Source organism: Schistocerca americana, chromosome 1 (assembly GCF_021461395.2).
Source record: "Schistocerca americana isolate TAMUIC-IGC-003095 chromosome 1, iqSchAmer2.1, whole genome shotgun sequence".
NCBI lineage: Eukaryota > Metazoa > Arthropoda > Insecta > Orthoptera > Acrididae > Schistocerca > Schistocerca americana.
In genome coordinates this window covers 1266576744-1266592868 of record NC_060119.1, presented here as the reverse complement: position 1 = coordinate 1266592868, position 16125 = coordinate 1266576744, and the positions used below count along the sequence as shown (strand labels likewise).

The 16125-nt window shown below is 39.7% G+C and overlaps 1 protein-coding gene across 2 annotated transcripts in view; it reads left to right on the top strand.

Annotated features, from left to right (window-relative positions):
• The window catches only part of LOC124588421 (lysosomal alpha-mannosidase-like), a 230879-nt gene that overhangs the window by 142874 nt on the left and 71880 nt on the right, over positions 1–16125 (top strand). For both annotated transcript variants that reach the window (XM_047131612.1, XM_047131509.1), the window contains exon 8: positions 1450–1669. In XM_047131612.1, coding sequence (XP_046987568.1) covers positions 1450–1669 — 220 coding nt within the window. The remainder of the gene's footprint in view (positions 1–1449; positions 1670–16125) is intronic.

Below are 16125 nucleotides of genomic sequence, written 5' to 3'. Positions count from 1 at the left end.
AACAATGGAAATGTGTTCTTGAAATACTTAAAGTAGTTTCCCACAAGATATTCAATGTCATAGTTTGAATGTTTGAAAGTTAAGATTTTTCATCATATTTATTACACTGTCCTGTCAGTAAGATAAGGTAATAACAATTTTTGTTGCACTTTGTTTTATATGCTTGTTGTCCACTGTTTAAATGAATTCCACTCATTTGACAACTATTCTGCTACAGGTAAATCAAATGTTTTATAAGTTGCATTGTTCATAGAGAAGCCACAGTTTACCAATATTCCACCAATAAATCAGAGCTTGTCACTAACAATACTTACAACTAAGCCAAAATGATTATCCCACTTTATATTCCTCATAATTTTAATGGTCAGATATTTGTATGACATGACTGACTCTAGTTGTGACATGACACTCCTTTAATGAGTTTTAGAGCCATACTTGTGCATTCTACAAATTTTGACAGCAATATCTGGATTGGAAAATTGTTTTCTTTCATTGTAATGTAGGTACTTAAATAATTAGTGTAATACCTCCATTTTTTCTATTTTTTAACCAATTTGTTCATAGGAAGTATTTGAAACTTGATGATTGCCGTGTATAATAGCTCTTATGAAGTCAACTACTGTAGCATACAGTTATTTTATAGCTGTAATATCTTCTTCCACTTTGTTTCCCATTGAAGTAACTGTGTGTACTGTCTACATTTGATTCAGTTCAATTCAATTCAATTCAATTTATTAGCGTCCTTGTAGTACATCATCAAAATGACATAGGACTTGTCAATAAACATTACAATTTAAAATACATGTACATGAAAATTTGTAATTGAATTTACTTGTCACTTAGACATTACAATTTTAATAGAACTATAAGAACATCAACATAAAAATATACAAGTAGGATAACAACGTACAAAAAAAAATAAAAAATAAAAATAAAAAAAAAACAGTGATTCTCAAATCAAAGATTATTTCCATTCTTACATTAACACTGTTTCACACTTTCATAGCAACAGCAAGTATTTAAATGATGTAAACATATGCTATATTTGAGTGTTTTATGCAAGTTTGAATGTGTCCAGAACCTCAATAAAACAAGAGTACAACACTTGCATTACAATCAATAACTCAAGCAAAACATTTTTGTATAACTATTCAACAGTTATCACATCTTTATAGTCACACAGCTGACATATCAAACACAAAATGCACTAATGTAGCATCAAATCAAAAGGTGTGTACAAAGGTACCACTGTTGCAAAGAATAAAAGGTATTTAAAAATCTGCTATGTTACAACTTCATTTAATTTGTAAGACTGTTTTATAGAGTCAGCTTTTTTGTGACAATTTATGCTACATCTTGTTAATGTAAATTTAGCTTCAGTTAAAAAAATATTTTCTATTTTTAGAATTTTTTTTTTTTTTAGAAAATTGAGATGAGTATTTTTTGCAGGTATGTTAATGCCAAACAGGAAGAGGGAGGAAGATTGAATCTGTTATATTCAACTCCTGCTTGTTATCTAAAAGCCTTAAATGAAGCCAACATAACGTGGACAGTTAAAGAGGATGACTTCTTTCCTTATGCAAGTGATGAACACTCATATTGGACTGGCTATTTTGTTTCTAGAACTACAAGTAAATACTTTGAAAGACAGGCAAACAATTTCCTTCAGGTACTGTTTGCACTTAGGCATTACATCATATAGCTGTAGAAATTTGAAAAGCAATGAGCAATGGTTATAATAATAAGGTACAGCTTGAAAGATACGTTAAACTTAAATGTATATAGCTAATGTGGTGTAGAGATCGAGCACGTAGCACAATATGAACTATGAGCGGATAAGGATATAAGGTATAATGTGTGAACACTTACTTAATGGCAGCATATTGAAAGCAAACACAAAACGTAAAACAATGACAAGCATCATCTGCCTAGAAGAGAAATAAAAAGAACCTGCACAGTAAGTGTGACTTTTTGAGTGCAGACAGAACACTCACATGGTGACAAGTAACATACAATGTACAACATGGAAAAAGAAGACAGTGATCATTAAATGGACCTCCATCCCAGCATTGATCATAATACAACAATACATAGTACAGTAAATGATGATGATCTTCACATCACTGTAATCAAGCTTATTAAAATATTTTGCTGAGTGCTTTTTACATCAACACATTTGAGATCAGAGATTTGAAGATAACTCTCAGCAACTGAAGCTGGTCATAATTTATCATAATAAGCAATAAAAAACTTGACTATCTTAGGATGCTGGATCAACAAAGTACCAAAGTGATTGCAAATGTGTGCAGATCAGTCCTTCTTTCAAAAGGTTCATCAAACAGATACATACAACTGCAAGCCTTTATGGCTAACATCAGTCTGTTGTAAAATTTTGAAACATGTTCTTTGTTCATGTATTATGATCTTTCTGGAGACTGAAAATCTCCTCTATAGGAATCAACATACATTTTGCAAACAACAATCTTGTGAAACCCAGTTCACTCTGATCATCCATGAGATTCAGAGGGCTATGTATACCATTGTCCTAGTCGATGCCCTGTTGTCTGATTTGGAAGGCATTTGACACAGTTCCACGTTTTTCACCTACTGATAAAAAAGTGAGTGCACTACATATTAGAGTAATTTTATGATGGGACTGAAAAGTTCCTAACAAATAGAACATAGCATCTCATTCTTAATGTGCAGAAATTTTCTGACATAAAAGCATCTTTGTACATACAGTACAGCAAGAAAGTGTCATAGGATCATTAATGTTCAAATATACATAAATGATCTAGATGATAATGTTAGATGCTTCATGAGGCTGTTCCCCCTAGATGCTGTAGTATGTGAAGAAGTCACAATGCTAGAACATTGTAGCAAAACATAGGAAGATCTGCTGAGAATTGATTTTTGGTGCATGGATTGGTGCTTGACCTTCAACACAAACAAGTGTAATGTATTGCCCATAAACAGGTAGAAAGACGAGTTTGATTAAACCATTGCTAAACAATCATTGGAAATAGTGACAACCATTATATATCTAAGTATGTTTACAAAAGTTGTGTAAGTGAAATAACCATATAACAGTAATTGTAAGAAAGACCAGACTGAGATTTATTGGAACAATATTCATGACATGTAGATCAGCCACAAAGTAGAGAGCTTACAAAAGCCTTGTTTTTGTGATACCTGGGCATTGTGCATCAACCTGACACACTTATGAGAAAATGATGTTAGAGGAAATAGTGTAGATACAATGAAAAACAATGCATTTTCTTGTGGGCTCATTCAGTAAGCAAGAAAGCCCCATAGACATGCTCTTGGAACCTCAGAGGCACACACTACAGGACAGATGTTGAGTGCATCATGGTGTGGTTTACTGTTTAAATTCCAAGAATGTATCTGTAGAAGGGTGGAACAATGTTTTGTTTTACCCTAAATATATCTCACAAAAATTATGCTGGTAAAATTAGAGAGATTAGAGCTCACTGAAGCTTACCAACAGTCATTACTCCTGCACAGCATTTGTGACTGGGATAGGGAAGGGGGAAATGACAGTGCTACACACATCACAAGATTGCTTGTGGAGTGTATATGTGGTTGTTTGTAGAGTGTATATGTGGATGCAAAGTGAAACATCTTGGTATAACTCTGAACTGTTGTTACCCTCCATTATCTCACAGTTTATTAATGTCTATATTTGATTGGTGTCTGCTCTGTCAAACTCCAATGAGAATCAATAATTTACAAGTATAAGGTTAAATGGTTAAGAACGCTGCACTACAGCATGTGATAAGTTGAGAATGTGGGGTCGGATGGAAAGCATGTCTGGATGGCTGAGGCAGTTAAGACAATTGGTCTAGAGAAGTGGAACATCCAGGTTTGAGTGCCGGTCTGGCACAAATTTTCTACTTTGCCACTGCATTACCACAATGTCCTCTGCAGCTGGAAGTCATGAGTTTCCCACCCATACTTTCCATTTCATTCCCCATCCCCTATTTCAAAGAATTTATTAAAATAGGGTAATTAGTTTCTGTCTTGCCAAGTCATAAATGGATAGAGCAGGCTTTAAGAAATGTAAACGTCCTGTTTGCTATTTCAAAGATACTTCTAAAGAAACAGTGACTACTGCCATAACATATAAAATGTGAAAACCAATGTGTAGGGCTATAGATTTAGAAATGTTAAATGACATGCCTTTGGCTTCTGTATGAAACCTTCAACAACTACCATAGGAAGATCTTATCAAATGACCTCTCGTGAATCCCACAGAAAGTCTGGTTATGTGTGAAGGCAACCTGTGACACTACAATTAGTGTCCAGATACTCACAGATGGTACATGAAGTGAAATTGAGGCTGGTGAAGCAAAATCAGAAATGATGAAATCCATTTTCAAGAGTTTTTTTACATGGGAAAAACTAGGAGCACTCCCCCACATTAATTATCACACCACTGCAAAGATGAGTGAAATATAATTGATGTCAGTGGCATTGTGAAACAGCAAAAACTGTAAACATCAAGAAAAGTCAAGGACTTGTTGGAGCCTCTGTCAGATTCTACACAGGATTTTTGGATGAGTTAACCCCTCATTTGACCGTAATATATGATATACCTGATCAAGGGTCCAAATTCAGCCATAGCAGACACAGCTCATGTGACAGCTGAACATGCTTACAAGTGCTACACAACTAACAGTTTAAATGTTAATCCCTCATGGATTCATATTGTGTAATTCCAAACATTAAAAAATTATATGCATGCACTATAAATACATATTAATAATCCTACATTGAATGAAACACCATGTATAAAATTCCTCATGTTCCAATTGTGAAATAAGTTGAAATGGAATCAACATATATTTCAACTAATCAACAAGTTCAGTTCAGCATTCCTTGTGCTTAGAAGCATTTATCATTGTACTGACCCAAAGAGAATAATGTTGGCTTGCTTTCCATGTTTTCACTCCTATTAGTTTTTGGAGTTTTCTTCTAGGCCACTGAACCAAATTAAATCAATTTTTCTTCAGAAAAAGAGATCATTAAAAATATTATGTAAAGTAATAAAATCTTCTCTGGCTTCTAGCTGCATCAGGTGGTCAAAATCCAATGAGCTTCTGACTAAGCTCTCCTCAGTCATTATCAGGTGATAAATGACTTCCGTGCTGCTGTAGCCTCACCATTCTATAGCTGCCCTGCTGGCTACAACATCACTGGTCCCCTCTTCCACACCAACTGCGATAATGTTGATGTCCCACATCCACCACATACACTTCAGCCTCATGATGGTCCAGTCCCAGGCTGTGCAGAGCTGCAAACTGCCATCTTTGTTGATGGTGTTTTCAGATACTTATATCTACCAATGTTTTTACGATGCTATCCCAAAATCCCTTCGTCCTAATAAAGACAGATGTTTCATCAAATAGAATTCGATTTCAATTTTCTAAAGTGTGTTCTGCCACTGCTGTTTTTCAGGATAGCATAGGCATAAACACCTCTGCTGCTCCATCCTGTATTGCCCCTTAATGAGTACTGTTTTGCCACACTGACACAGTATTTTCTACATTCCAGGTGTCCTAAGGATAGATCAGACTTCACAGGTCTCATGACCTGTTGCCAAAAATCAACTGAAGTTTAGCATAGTAGTAAGATATACTTAGAATGACAGATGCGTTGCCCTTGTCAGCTGACAGCACCACAGTGAAGGGGGCGTTGCAGAGGGTGTGAAGTCTGTTATGTTCTCCCTGGTCAAGTCAGATGGTGGTGGTTTAGATTTCGAAATAATCCCAGCAGTTTCATGACGAATATTGTCTGGAATACAACTGTGGGATTGTTTAAGCATGCATTGATATCATCATATTTCCTATGTGGTGGCCAGTATTTCAACTAGTTGGATGGCGTGGCAACGGTAAGTCCATTAGCTCCATCCATAGCCAACCTGTATATGGAGGAATTTGAAGATGTTGCTTTGAACATGGCTCCAGATAAGCTGAGTTACTTTTATCATTATGTCAATGACATTTTTATCATCTGCCCATGTGAATGGCATTTTGACCACATTAGGTTTATGATGTAAATAAAGACAGATGGTGCATTGCCCTTCCTTGACATCCTATTTGGCCAAAAGACCATTGGACATCTCCACCACAGTGTGTACAGGAAACCTACACACATGGACTACTATATGCACACTTTTAGCCACCACAATTGGGCACAAAAATGTGGCTTTCAGAACTCCCTCATCCAACGTCCCAAAGACATCTCAGATACTGAAACTTCCTGGCAGATTAAAACTGTGTGCCCGACCGAGACTCGAACTCAGAACCTTTGCCTTTCACGGGCAAGTGCTCTACCAACTGAGATACCGAAGCACGACTCACGCACGGTACTCACAGCTTCACTTCTGCCAGTACCTCGCTTCTACCTTCCAAACTTTACAGAAGCTCTCCTGCGAACCTTGCAGAACTAGCACTCCTGAAAGAAAGGATATTGCGGAGACATGGCTTAGCCACAGCCTGGGGGATGTTTCCAGAATGAGAATTTCCACTCTGCAGCGGAGTGTGCGCTGATATGAAACTTCCTGGCAGATTAAAACTGTGTGCCCGACCGAGACTCGAACTCGGGACCTTTGCCTTTCGCGGGCAAGTGCTCTACCAACTGACCTACCGAAGCACGACTCACGCCCGGTACTCACAGCTTCACTTCTGCCAGTACCTCGCTTCTACCTTCCAAACTTTACAGAAGCTCTCCTGCGAACCTTGCAGAACTAGCACTCCTGAAAGAAAGGATATTGCGGAGATATGGCTTAGCCACAGCCTGCGGGATGTTTCCAGAATGAGAATTTCCACTCTGCAGTGGAGTGTGCGCTGATATGAAACTTCCTGGCAGATTAAAACTGTGTGCCCGACCGAGACTCGAACTCGGAACCTTTGCCTTTCACGGGCAAGTGCTCTACCAACTGAGCTACCGAAGCACGACTCACGCCCGGTACTCACAGCTTCACTTCTGCCAGTACCTCGTCTCCTACCTTCCAAACTTTACAGAAGCTCTCCTGCGAACCTTGCAGAACTAGCACTCCTGAAAGAAAGGATATTGCGGAGACATGGCTTAGCCACAGCCTGGGGGATGTTTCCAGAATGAGAATTTCCACTCTGCAGCAGAGTGTGCGCTGATATGAAACTTCCTGGCAGATTAAAATTGTGTGCCCGACCGAGACTCGAACTCGGGATCTTTGCCTTTCGCGTGCAAGTGCTCTACCATCTGAGCTATATAAAAACCATTATCACCCTTTTGTTATACTCCCAACTTTTTCCCATCAGTTGACAGTTAGAAAATATCAAGTCACTCATGTTTCTTCCTTTCCTAAACCCATGCTGTTCTTCACTCAGTTCCTTTTCTATCTTTTCACTTATTTGATTTTGTAAAATTCTTTCAAAAATCTTGGCTGTATGACTCATAAGGGTAATTCCTCTGTAGTTTTTACAGTCTTTTATTGCGTTTTTTGAAGATGGAAACAATGTCTCCTCTTCTCCAATCGTCAGGTATTGTACTATTTCTCCACACACTTGATAGTACTCTATACAGCCACTGTATTCCCACTGGACCTGCTGCTCTTATCATGTCCACTGATACTTCATCAGGTCCTGGGGTTTCCCCCCATTCATCTTCTTCACAGCTATTTCCATTTCTTCCCGTGTAATTTGTCCTAATTCTGCTTCCCAACTTCTCTCAATTTCTCCATTATTTGTTGTTTCTTCATGTACCTGCTCCTCAGCATTTAACAGTTTCTTAAAATGTTCTCTCCAGAGATCTTTTATATTCCCTGTATCTTCAATCACAGCACCATCCTCTTGTTTCCATCTTTACTGGTACTTCAGAGGCCTCCCTTTTATTTTTCATCATTTTGTAGAACATTTTCTTATTGCTCTTCACATCTTCTTCAAGTATTTTTTGTAAACTCTTCCCATGCCTTTTTTCTTTGCTGTTTCCACTATTTCTTTGCACTTCTTCCTTTCCTCTACATATCTTTTATGGTCCTCATCATTTTTAGTTTTCTACCAGTTTCTCCATGCTCCATTTTTTTTTCTTGTAACTGCTTGGATTGTGGTATCATTGTACCAACTTGTCTGTCTTACTTTTTCCTTTCCGGAAGTTCTACCACTTACTTTTTGTGCTGCTTCGACTAAAGTGTCTTTGAATAAACTCCATTCTTTTTCTACATCACAGAAAACTTTGTTTGGAAATTTTTGTCTGATTAATTCTTTGTACTTCTCAGCGCTTTCACACTCCTTGAGTTTTCAATCCTGTATCCTCATCACTTTCTTCTGTTTTCTATTTTTCAAACACTGGTTCATTTTCCATTGTCCCAACAGTAATCTATGGTCTCCATCTGTACTCACACTTGGAATTACCTTCACATTTGTTACTTTCTCTTCCCATTCCCTATCTACTAGAATATAATCAATTACACTCTTGGTTCTTTCATCCCAACTGTACCTGGTGATAACATTCATAAACCAGCTGTTTGTATTTTCATTCCATCCCTCTGGCACAAACCCAGGAGTCTTTCCCCTTCTTCATTTCTGCCTCCATATCCAAAACATCCCAACACTTGCTCAAATCCCTTTCTGTCTTTGCCTACCTGTGGATTAAAATCTGCTATCACTATATTAGCACTCTCTATACGGTCCTCTAATTCATTTTCAAAGTCCATCTTCTCTTCTTCACTACACCCCACTTGAGGTGCATAAATCTGGGTAACTTTTATTTCAAATGTTCCAATGTGTGTCAATTCCTAAGGGACCAAACTGCTGATGTCATTGGTCTCTAGACTTACACACTACTTAAACTAACTTATGCTAGGAACAACATACACACCCGTGCCCGAGGGAGGACTCGAACATCCAACAGGAGGGGCCGCGCTCACTTTTAGTGTTTCTTTTTGGAATCTCAAGTTTAAGATTATGATCCTGTCTGATATATATCTCACACTTTCAATACAGCTTTGTACACTATTATTCACCATCACTGCCACACCATTTCTTCCAAACCTGTTATTCCCTTTCCAGTACAGTTTTCCTCCTCCTCTCAAATTCTTCTCACTTTTTCCCTTCCACTTCATTTCACTTAATCCCAAAATATCTAGCTTTCTCTCTGTTAGTACACTTTCATTTCTTCCATTTTTCCATGGAGGGTTAATACATTAAGGGTGCCAATATTTAGGTTCTTTTTTAGTCCATTTGGTCTCATCTTCTTGTACTGATGAATATCATCAGCTCTCCCATCATTCGTACCAGTACTTGAAGAAGCAAAGGAGTCAAATCCTGAGTGGTTGCGTTTTAAAAGCAATGTATGAAGGCTATCCTACTGGCTAGCTAGGCTTAATGCAAGAAAGGATTTTCTGTTGGGGCTGTCTCCCTTAGCCTTTGGAGTTTCTCCTCCACCCCAAGGCAGTGGTTCCCTTCTCATTTAATCCCCAGAAAGGAGGGTTGCCTCATCTGCAAGCTACACTGTTCTGAAGTCTTTCTTCTCTGCCGTCACTGACATTCAGGTCTTCACCCGTAACCCTGGGCATGGGTTCTGTGCTATACCTCACGGAATTGAGTCCCTGCCTGAACTCAGCCATCCTATCACTCCGGCCTACTGAAGTGTAGGATGCCCACCCCCACGACATGGACGCACCAGACAGGAAGGAATTACCCCAGTGGAGGAATAGGGAAGGGGACCCTACCTCCCTGGAGCCGGGTTAATGATTGTGTATGGTGCCACAATCAAAGGTTCTACTGATAAGTACTGTGCTGTACTTCTGTCTCATAATTTTTTAGTTTTCTAAAGTGAACTTTCTGTTTGATAATTTTCATTTAGACTGTTTCTCCTTGTAGTTACAGTAGGAAAGAAACTCACATTGTATGTAAAGCAAGAAACTGTAAATCCCCACCAGTTCCAAATAAAGTTTATAACATATTCGTTAGCCACTTTTTCAGTAAATTATCTGAATATCTGGATTCAAGGGCTGAAAAGTTCTGTTAGTTACATGGCAAGCAGCAGTTTTTGCTGCAAAGTTGCACGGCAAGTTGTGATGTACAGTAAACAGTAAATAGTCACAGTGGTAGGTAACTATTTTCTTTGAAAAGTATTGAAGTAATCAAGGATTGAGCTGTCATTAAGAGATAAGTAGCAGTTATTCAATATAATTGAAGGGGCAGATTTTTTCCCAAAGTAACAGCTTTCTTTCTTATTCACTTGTTTACTTTTAGCACATATATCACTATGTGATGTAGTACTACTTTATTTTTAACTCAGGTCTACAATTTACTTGTCTTTTCTTAATGTATAGTTGTTCCACTTGTCTGATAGTTGTCCTCCTTGATGGTATTGATGCAACATGATGAATGAATAAAAATCAGTTCTCAGAGAAATCTCTTGTTTACAGTGAATGTCTCAACAACATCCAGTACAGTTATGGTACTACCATATTCACAGATTCGTTGGAGGGTGTTCAGTAACTATTACACAAAATTGTTGAATTTAATGAACCATGGACCTCCCCCACCCCCATGAACCATGGACCTTTGGTGGGGTGGCTTGCATGCCTCAGCAATACAGAAAGCTGTGTATGTACCACCACAACTGGACGGGTGTCTTTACTTGCAGGGGCAACAATCTGGATGATAAGACTGATTTGGCCTTGCTGTGCTGGGACTGCAAACAGCCAAAAGCATGGGAAACTTGAGCCATAACTTTCCCTGAGGGCATGTACCTCTACTGTATGGTTAAATGATTCTGGCATCCTATTGGGTAAAATATTCTGGGGTAAAATAGTCCCCCATTCTGATACCCAGGTGGGGAATACTCATCATTAGGAGAAACAAAACTGGTGTTCTATGTATCGGAGTGTGGAATGTCAGATCACTTAATTGGGGAGATAGGTTAAAAAATGTAAATAGAGAAATGGATAGTTTGAAGTTAGGCATATTGGGAATTAGTGAAAATCAATGGTAGGGGGAAAGGACTTCTTGTCAGTTGAATACTGGGTTTTAAGTACAAAATCAAATAGGGATAATGCGGGAGTATGTTTAATAGAGAACAAGAAAACAGGCTACTATGAACAGCATAGTGAAAGCATTATCATATCCAAGATAGACTAGAAGTTCACACCCACCACAGTAGAACAAGTTTATGTCAAGCAGCTCTGCAGCTGATGAAGAGACTGAAGAAATGTATGATGAGATGAAAGAAATTATTCAGGCAGTAAAGGGATACAAAAATTTAACTGTGATGGGGGACCATAATTTGATAGTAAGAAAAAGAAAGAAAAATTGTGGTAAATGTGGGCTAGGGAAAAGGAATGAAAGACAAAGCTGAGGCATATATCACTAGGGGAAAAATAGATACTACCAACTGAAAAATTAAAGAGACCTTTGGAAATAAGAGAAGCAGCTAGCTGTATGAATGTCAAGAGCTCAGATGGAAAACCAGTCTTCAACAAAGAAGGAAAAGTTGAAAGGTGGGTGTATGTAGAGGGTTTATACAAGAGAGATGGACTTGAAAGCAACAATATAGAACTGGAAAAGGATGTATATCACGATGAGATGGGAAATATGATACTGCAAGAATTTGACAGAGTGGAGAAAGACTTAAGGTGAAAAACTACATTATGTCAAAACTACTGATCTCCTTGGGAGAGCCAGACATGACGAACCTCTTCCATGTGGAGTGCAAGATGTACGAGAGAGGTGAAATATCCTCAGACTTCAAGAAGAATACAATAATCCCAATTCCAAAGCAAGTAGGTACTGACAGATGTGAATCTTACTGAACTAAGTCAAAATACTAACAAAAATTATTCACTGAATATGGAAAAACTGGTAGAAACAAACCTGGGGAAGATCTTAGTAGTAATCCACGGGCTTTCAAATCAAAACTGAAAAGTTTCCTCATGGGTCACTCCTTCTACACTCCTGGAAATGGAAAAAAGAACACATTGACACCGGTGTGTCAGACCCACCATACTTGCTCCGGACACTGCGAGAGGGCTGTACAAGCAATGATCACACGCACGGCACAGCGGACACACCAGGAACCGCGGTGTTGGCCGTCGAATGGCGCTAGCTGCGCAGCATTTGTGCACCACCGCCGTCAGTGTCAGCCAGTTTGACGTGGCATACGGAGCTCCATTGCAGTCTTTAACACTGGTAGCATGCCGCGACAGCGTGGACGTGAACCGTATGTGCAGTTGACGGACTTTGAGCGAGGGCGTATAGTGGGCATGCGGGAGGCCGGGTGGACGTACCGCCGAATTGCTCAACACGTGGGGCGTGAGGTCTCCACAGTACATCGATGTTGTCGCCAGTGGTCGGTGGAAGGCGCACGTGCCCGTCGACCTGGGACCGGACCGCAGCGACGCACGGATGCACGCCAAGACCGTAGGATCCTACGCAGTGCCATAGGGGACCGCACCGCCACTTCCCAGCAAATTAGGGACACTGTTGCTCCTGGGGTATCGGCGAGGACCATTCGCAACCGTCTCCATGAAGCTGGGCTACGGTCCCGCACACCGTTAGGCCATCTTCCGCTCACGCCCCAACATCGTGCAGCCCACCTCCAGTGGTGTCGCGACAGGCGTGAATGGAGGGACGAATGGAGACGTGTCGTCTTCAGCGATGAGAGTCGCTTCTGCCTTGGTGCCAATGATGGTCGTATGCGTGTTTGGCGCCGTGCAGGTGAGCGCCACAATCAGGACTGCATACGACCGAGGCACACACAGGGCCAACACCCGGCATCATGGTGTGGGGAGCAATCTCCTACACTGGCCGTACACCACTGGTGATCGTCGAGGGGACACTGAATAGTGCACGGTACATCCAAACCGTCATCTAACCCATCGTTCTACCATTCCTAGACCGGCAAGGGAACTTGCTGTTCCAACAGGACAATGCACGTCCGCATGTATCCCGTGCCACCCAACGTGCTCTAGAAGGTGTGAGTCAACTACCCTGGCCAGCAAGATCTCCGGATCTGTCCCCCATTGAGCATGTTTGGGACTGGATGAAGCGTCGTCTCACGCGGTCTGCACGTCCAGCACGAACGCTGGTCCAACTGAGGCGCCAGGTGGAAATGGCATGGCAAGCCGTTCCACAGGACTACATCCAGCACCTCTACGATCGTCTCCATGGGAGAATAGCAGCCTGCATTGCTGCGAAAGGTGGATATACACTGTACTAGTGCCGACATTGTGCATGCTCTGTTGCCTGTGTCTATGTGCCTGTGGTTCTGTCAGTGTGATCATGTGATGTATCTGACCCCAGGAATGTGTCAATAAAGTTTCCCCTTCCTGGGACAATGAATTCACGGTGTTCTTATTTCAATTTCCAGGAGTGTATTCTGTCAAGGAGTTCCTTGAAAAATTAAGCTGGTTCCTATGTTATATTGTTGATTCGGTTTACATAAACTTATTGCTTGTCTTTTTTTTGGGTTCATAAACATTTCATGTTGTGATTTCATGTACTGACACATTCCATGACCTCAGAGATATGCTCCTCAATTTGGTCCTATGGAACTAGACATGCAAAACAAATATAATAAATCAGTCTACATTCTGGAGACATGTGGGAACACATGAGGCAATATTGATCCAACAACTTATCTCAGAAGACAGGTTAAGGAAAGGCAAGTCTACATTTGTAGCATTCATAGACTTAGAGAAAACTTTTGTCAATGTTGACTGGAACACACACTTTGAAGCTCTGAAGGTGGCAGGAGTAAAATACAGGGAATGAAAGGCTGTTTACAACTTGGACAGAAACCAGAAAAAAATCTGGAAAGAATTAAAGTTCAGGGAGAAGAAATAGAAACTTTGAGGTTTGCTGATGATGATGTAATTCTGTTAGAGACAGCAAAGGACTTGGAAGAGCAGTTGAACAGAATGGACAGTATCTTGAAAGGATGATATAAGATGAACATCAACAAGAACAAAACAACGATAATGGAATATAGCTGAATAAAATCTTGTGATGCTGAGGGAATTAGATTACGAAATGAGAAACTTAAAGTAGTGGAGAGTTTTGTCATTTTGGAAGCAAAATAACAGATGGCGTAATTAGTGAGGATATAAAATGAAGAGTGGCAATGGCAAAAAAACCATTTCTAAAGACGAGAAATTTGTTAACACTGAATACAGATTTAAGTGTTTTCTTAAAGTATTTGTGTGGGTGTAACCATGTATGGAAGTGAAATATGGACAATAAACTGTTTAGACAAGAAGAGAATAGTAGCTTTTGAGATGTGGTCCTGCAGGAGAGTGCTGGAGATGGTAGTTCACATAACTGATGAGGAGGTGCTGAACAGAATTGTGAAGAAAAGAAATTTGTGGCACAACCTAACTAGAAGAAGGGATCAGTTGGTAGAACACATTCTGAGGCATCCCCAGTTTCATATTTGAGAAAAGTGTGGGGTGTAAAAATTGTAGTGGGAGACCAAGAGATGAGTACAGTAAACAGGTTCAGAAGATGCAGTTGTTATTTGAAGATGAAGAGTCCTGCACAAGACAGAACAGTGTGGAGAGCTGCATCAAACCAGTCTTTGGACTAAAGACAGCATCATGACAAAGATTACACATAAATGCAAGAAAGACAAAATTTTGCAGTTGGAAGCAACAAGGACAATGTGAGGGGAGACTGTTTCTTAGTTTTGTTGTAAATGAGAGAGTTAACAATATGACATACCAAAGGATCACCACGAATGCAGCCCTGGGACAGTTCAAAATAAAGTAAAAGTTGTATTGAGCAGTTATTTTAACAGCACTTATAGAAATCAATTCCAAGCTAAAATGTCGCCATCTTAGCACCAAAATGAAATTGCAACTTCTTACATTCCATGTTTTCACAGTTGTTTTGTACATAGGGAAATGAAGTATGAGGATAATCCCAAAAGTAAAGTCTCCTATTTTTTATAAGTACATAGACCTTTTTATTTCTACAATGGTTTACATCACTTTACAGCTTGAACATTTAGGTATTTTTCAACATAATAACCATTTCTGTCAATGCATTTTTGTAGACACTGTGGCAATTTTTGTACGCCCACATCATACCAGCTCGCCGCAATGCTGTTCAGTAAGTTATGAACCTTTCTCCTTGTCATTGGAGCTGAATCGCTGGAACCACAATTAATGCTGACAGGTACTGTGAGACTCTGAAAAACCTCAAATGGGCAATTCAGAACTGGAGAAGAGGGATGTTGAGCAAGGGCGTACACATTCTCCACGACAATACTTGCCCACACATCGCTCAGCAAATCACTGTTCTCCTGCAACAGTTTCAGTGGAACATAATCACCCAACCACCCTATAGTCCTGACTTGGCCCAGTGACTATCACCTGTTCCCTAGGTTAAAAGAACATTTGGCCAGAAAGTGATTCAGCTCCAATGAGCTGCCACAACATGTACAAAAATGCATTGACAGAAATGGTGATTATGTTGAAAAATAACTGCATGTTCAAGCTGTTAACTGATGTAAACCATTGTAGAACTAAACAGGTGTATGTACTTATAAAAAAATACGAGAACTTACTTTTGGGATTACCCTCGCAAGCAAACACCACTCATAGGTTAGGTCTTATGTCGTGTTTTTACTGACAACACCACCTACAAGGCAGTAAGAGAAGTGATCTATGATTCAGTGGTACGTGATCAGCATGTCATCAATCCTTCCTGCCAGTAATGCCAGAACCGTGATGATACTACTGCTCCTTTATTCAGGCAGCTGCACATTTGGCATCGCAAGTCTGAGTGGACTCCATTCCAGGCCTTCCTACCTCAGAAAAAAGTCTGAGATGGTACTGGGAGTTGATTCTGTTTCCTTTCACACCAAAGACAATAATGCTAACCATTTCTATATGGATGTGGGAGTATACATGGGAGAAGGGCAAGATTAGCTATTAACACTATTAAAAATAATAAAAGGAAATTTAAATTTTTGGTCTGTGAGTTATGAATATTTATGAATACAAGCTTATGGAAAAGAAATATTACCATGGTACAGAAATGTAAGAAGTTGATTTCACACTTCATTTTATGGCTTTTTCTAATGGCAATTGAAAATGTTAAAATTTCTATATAGGCT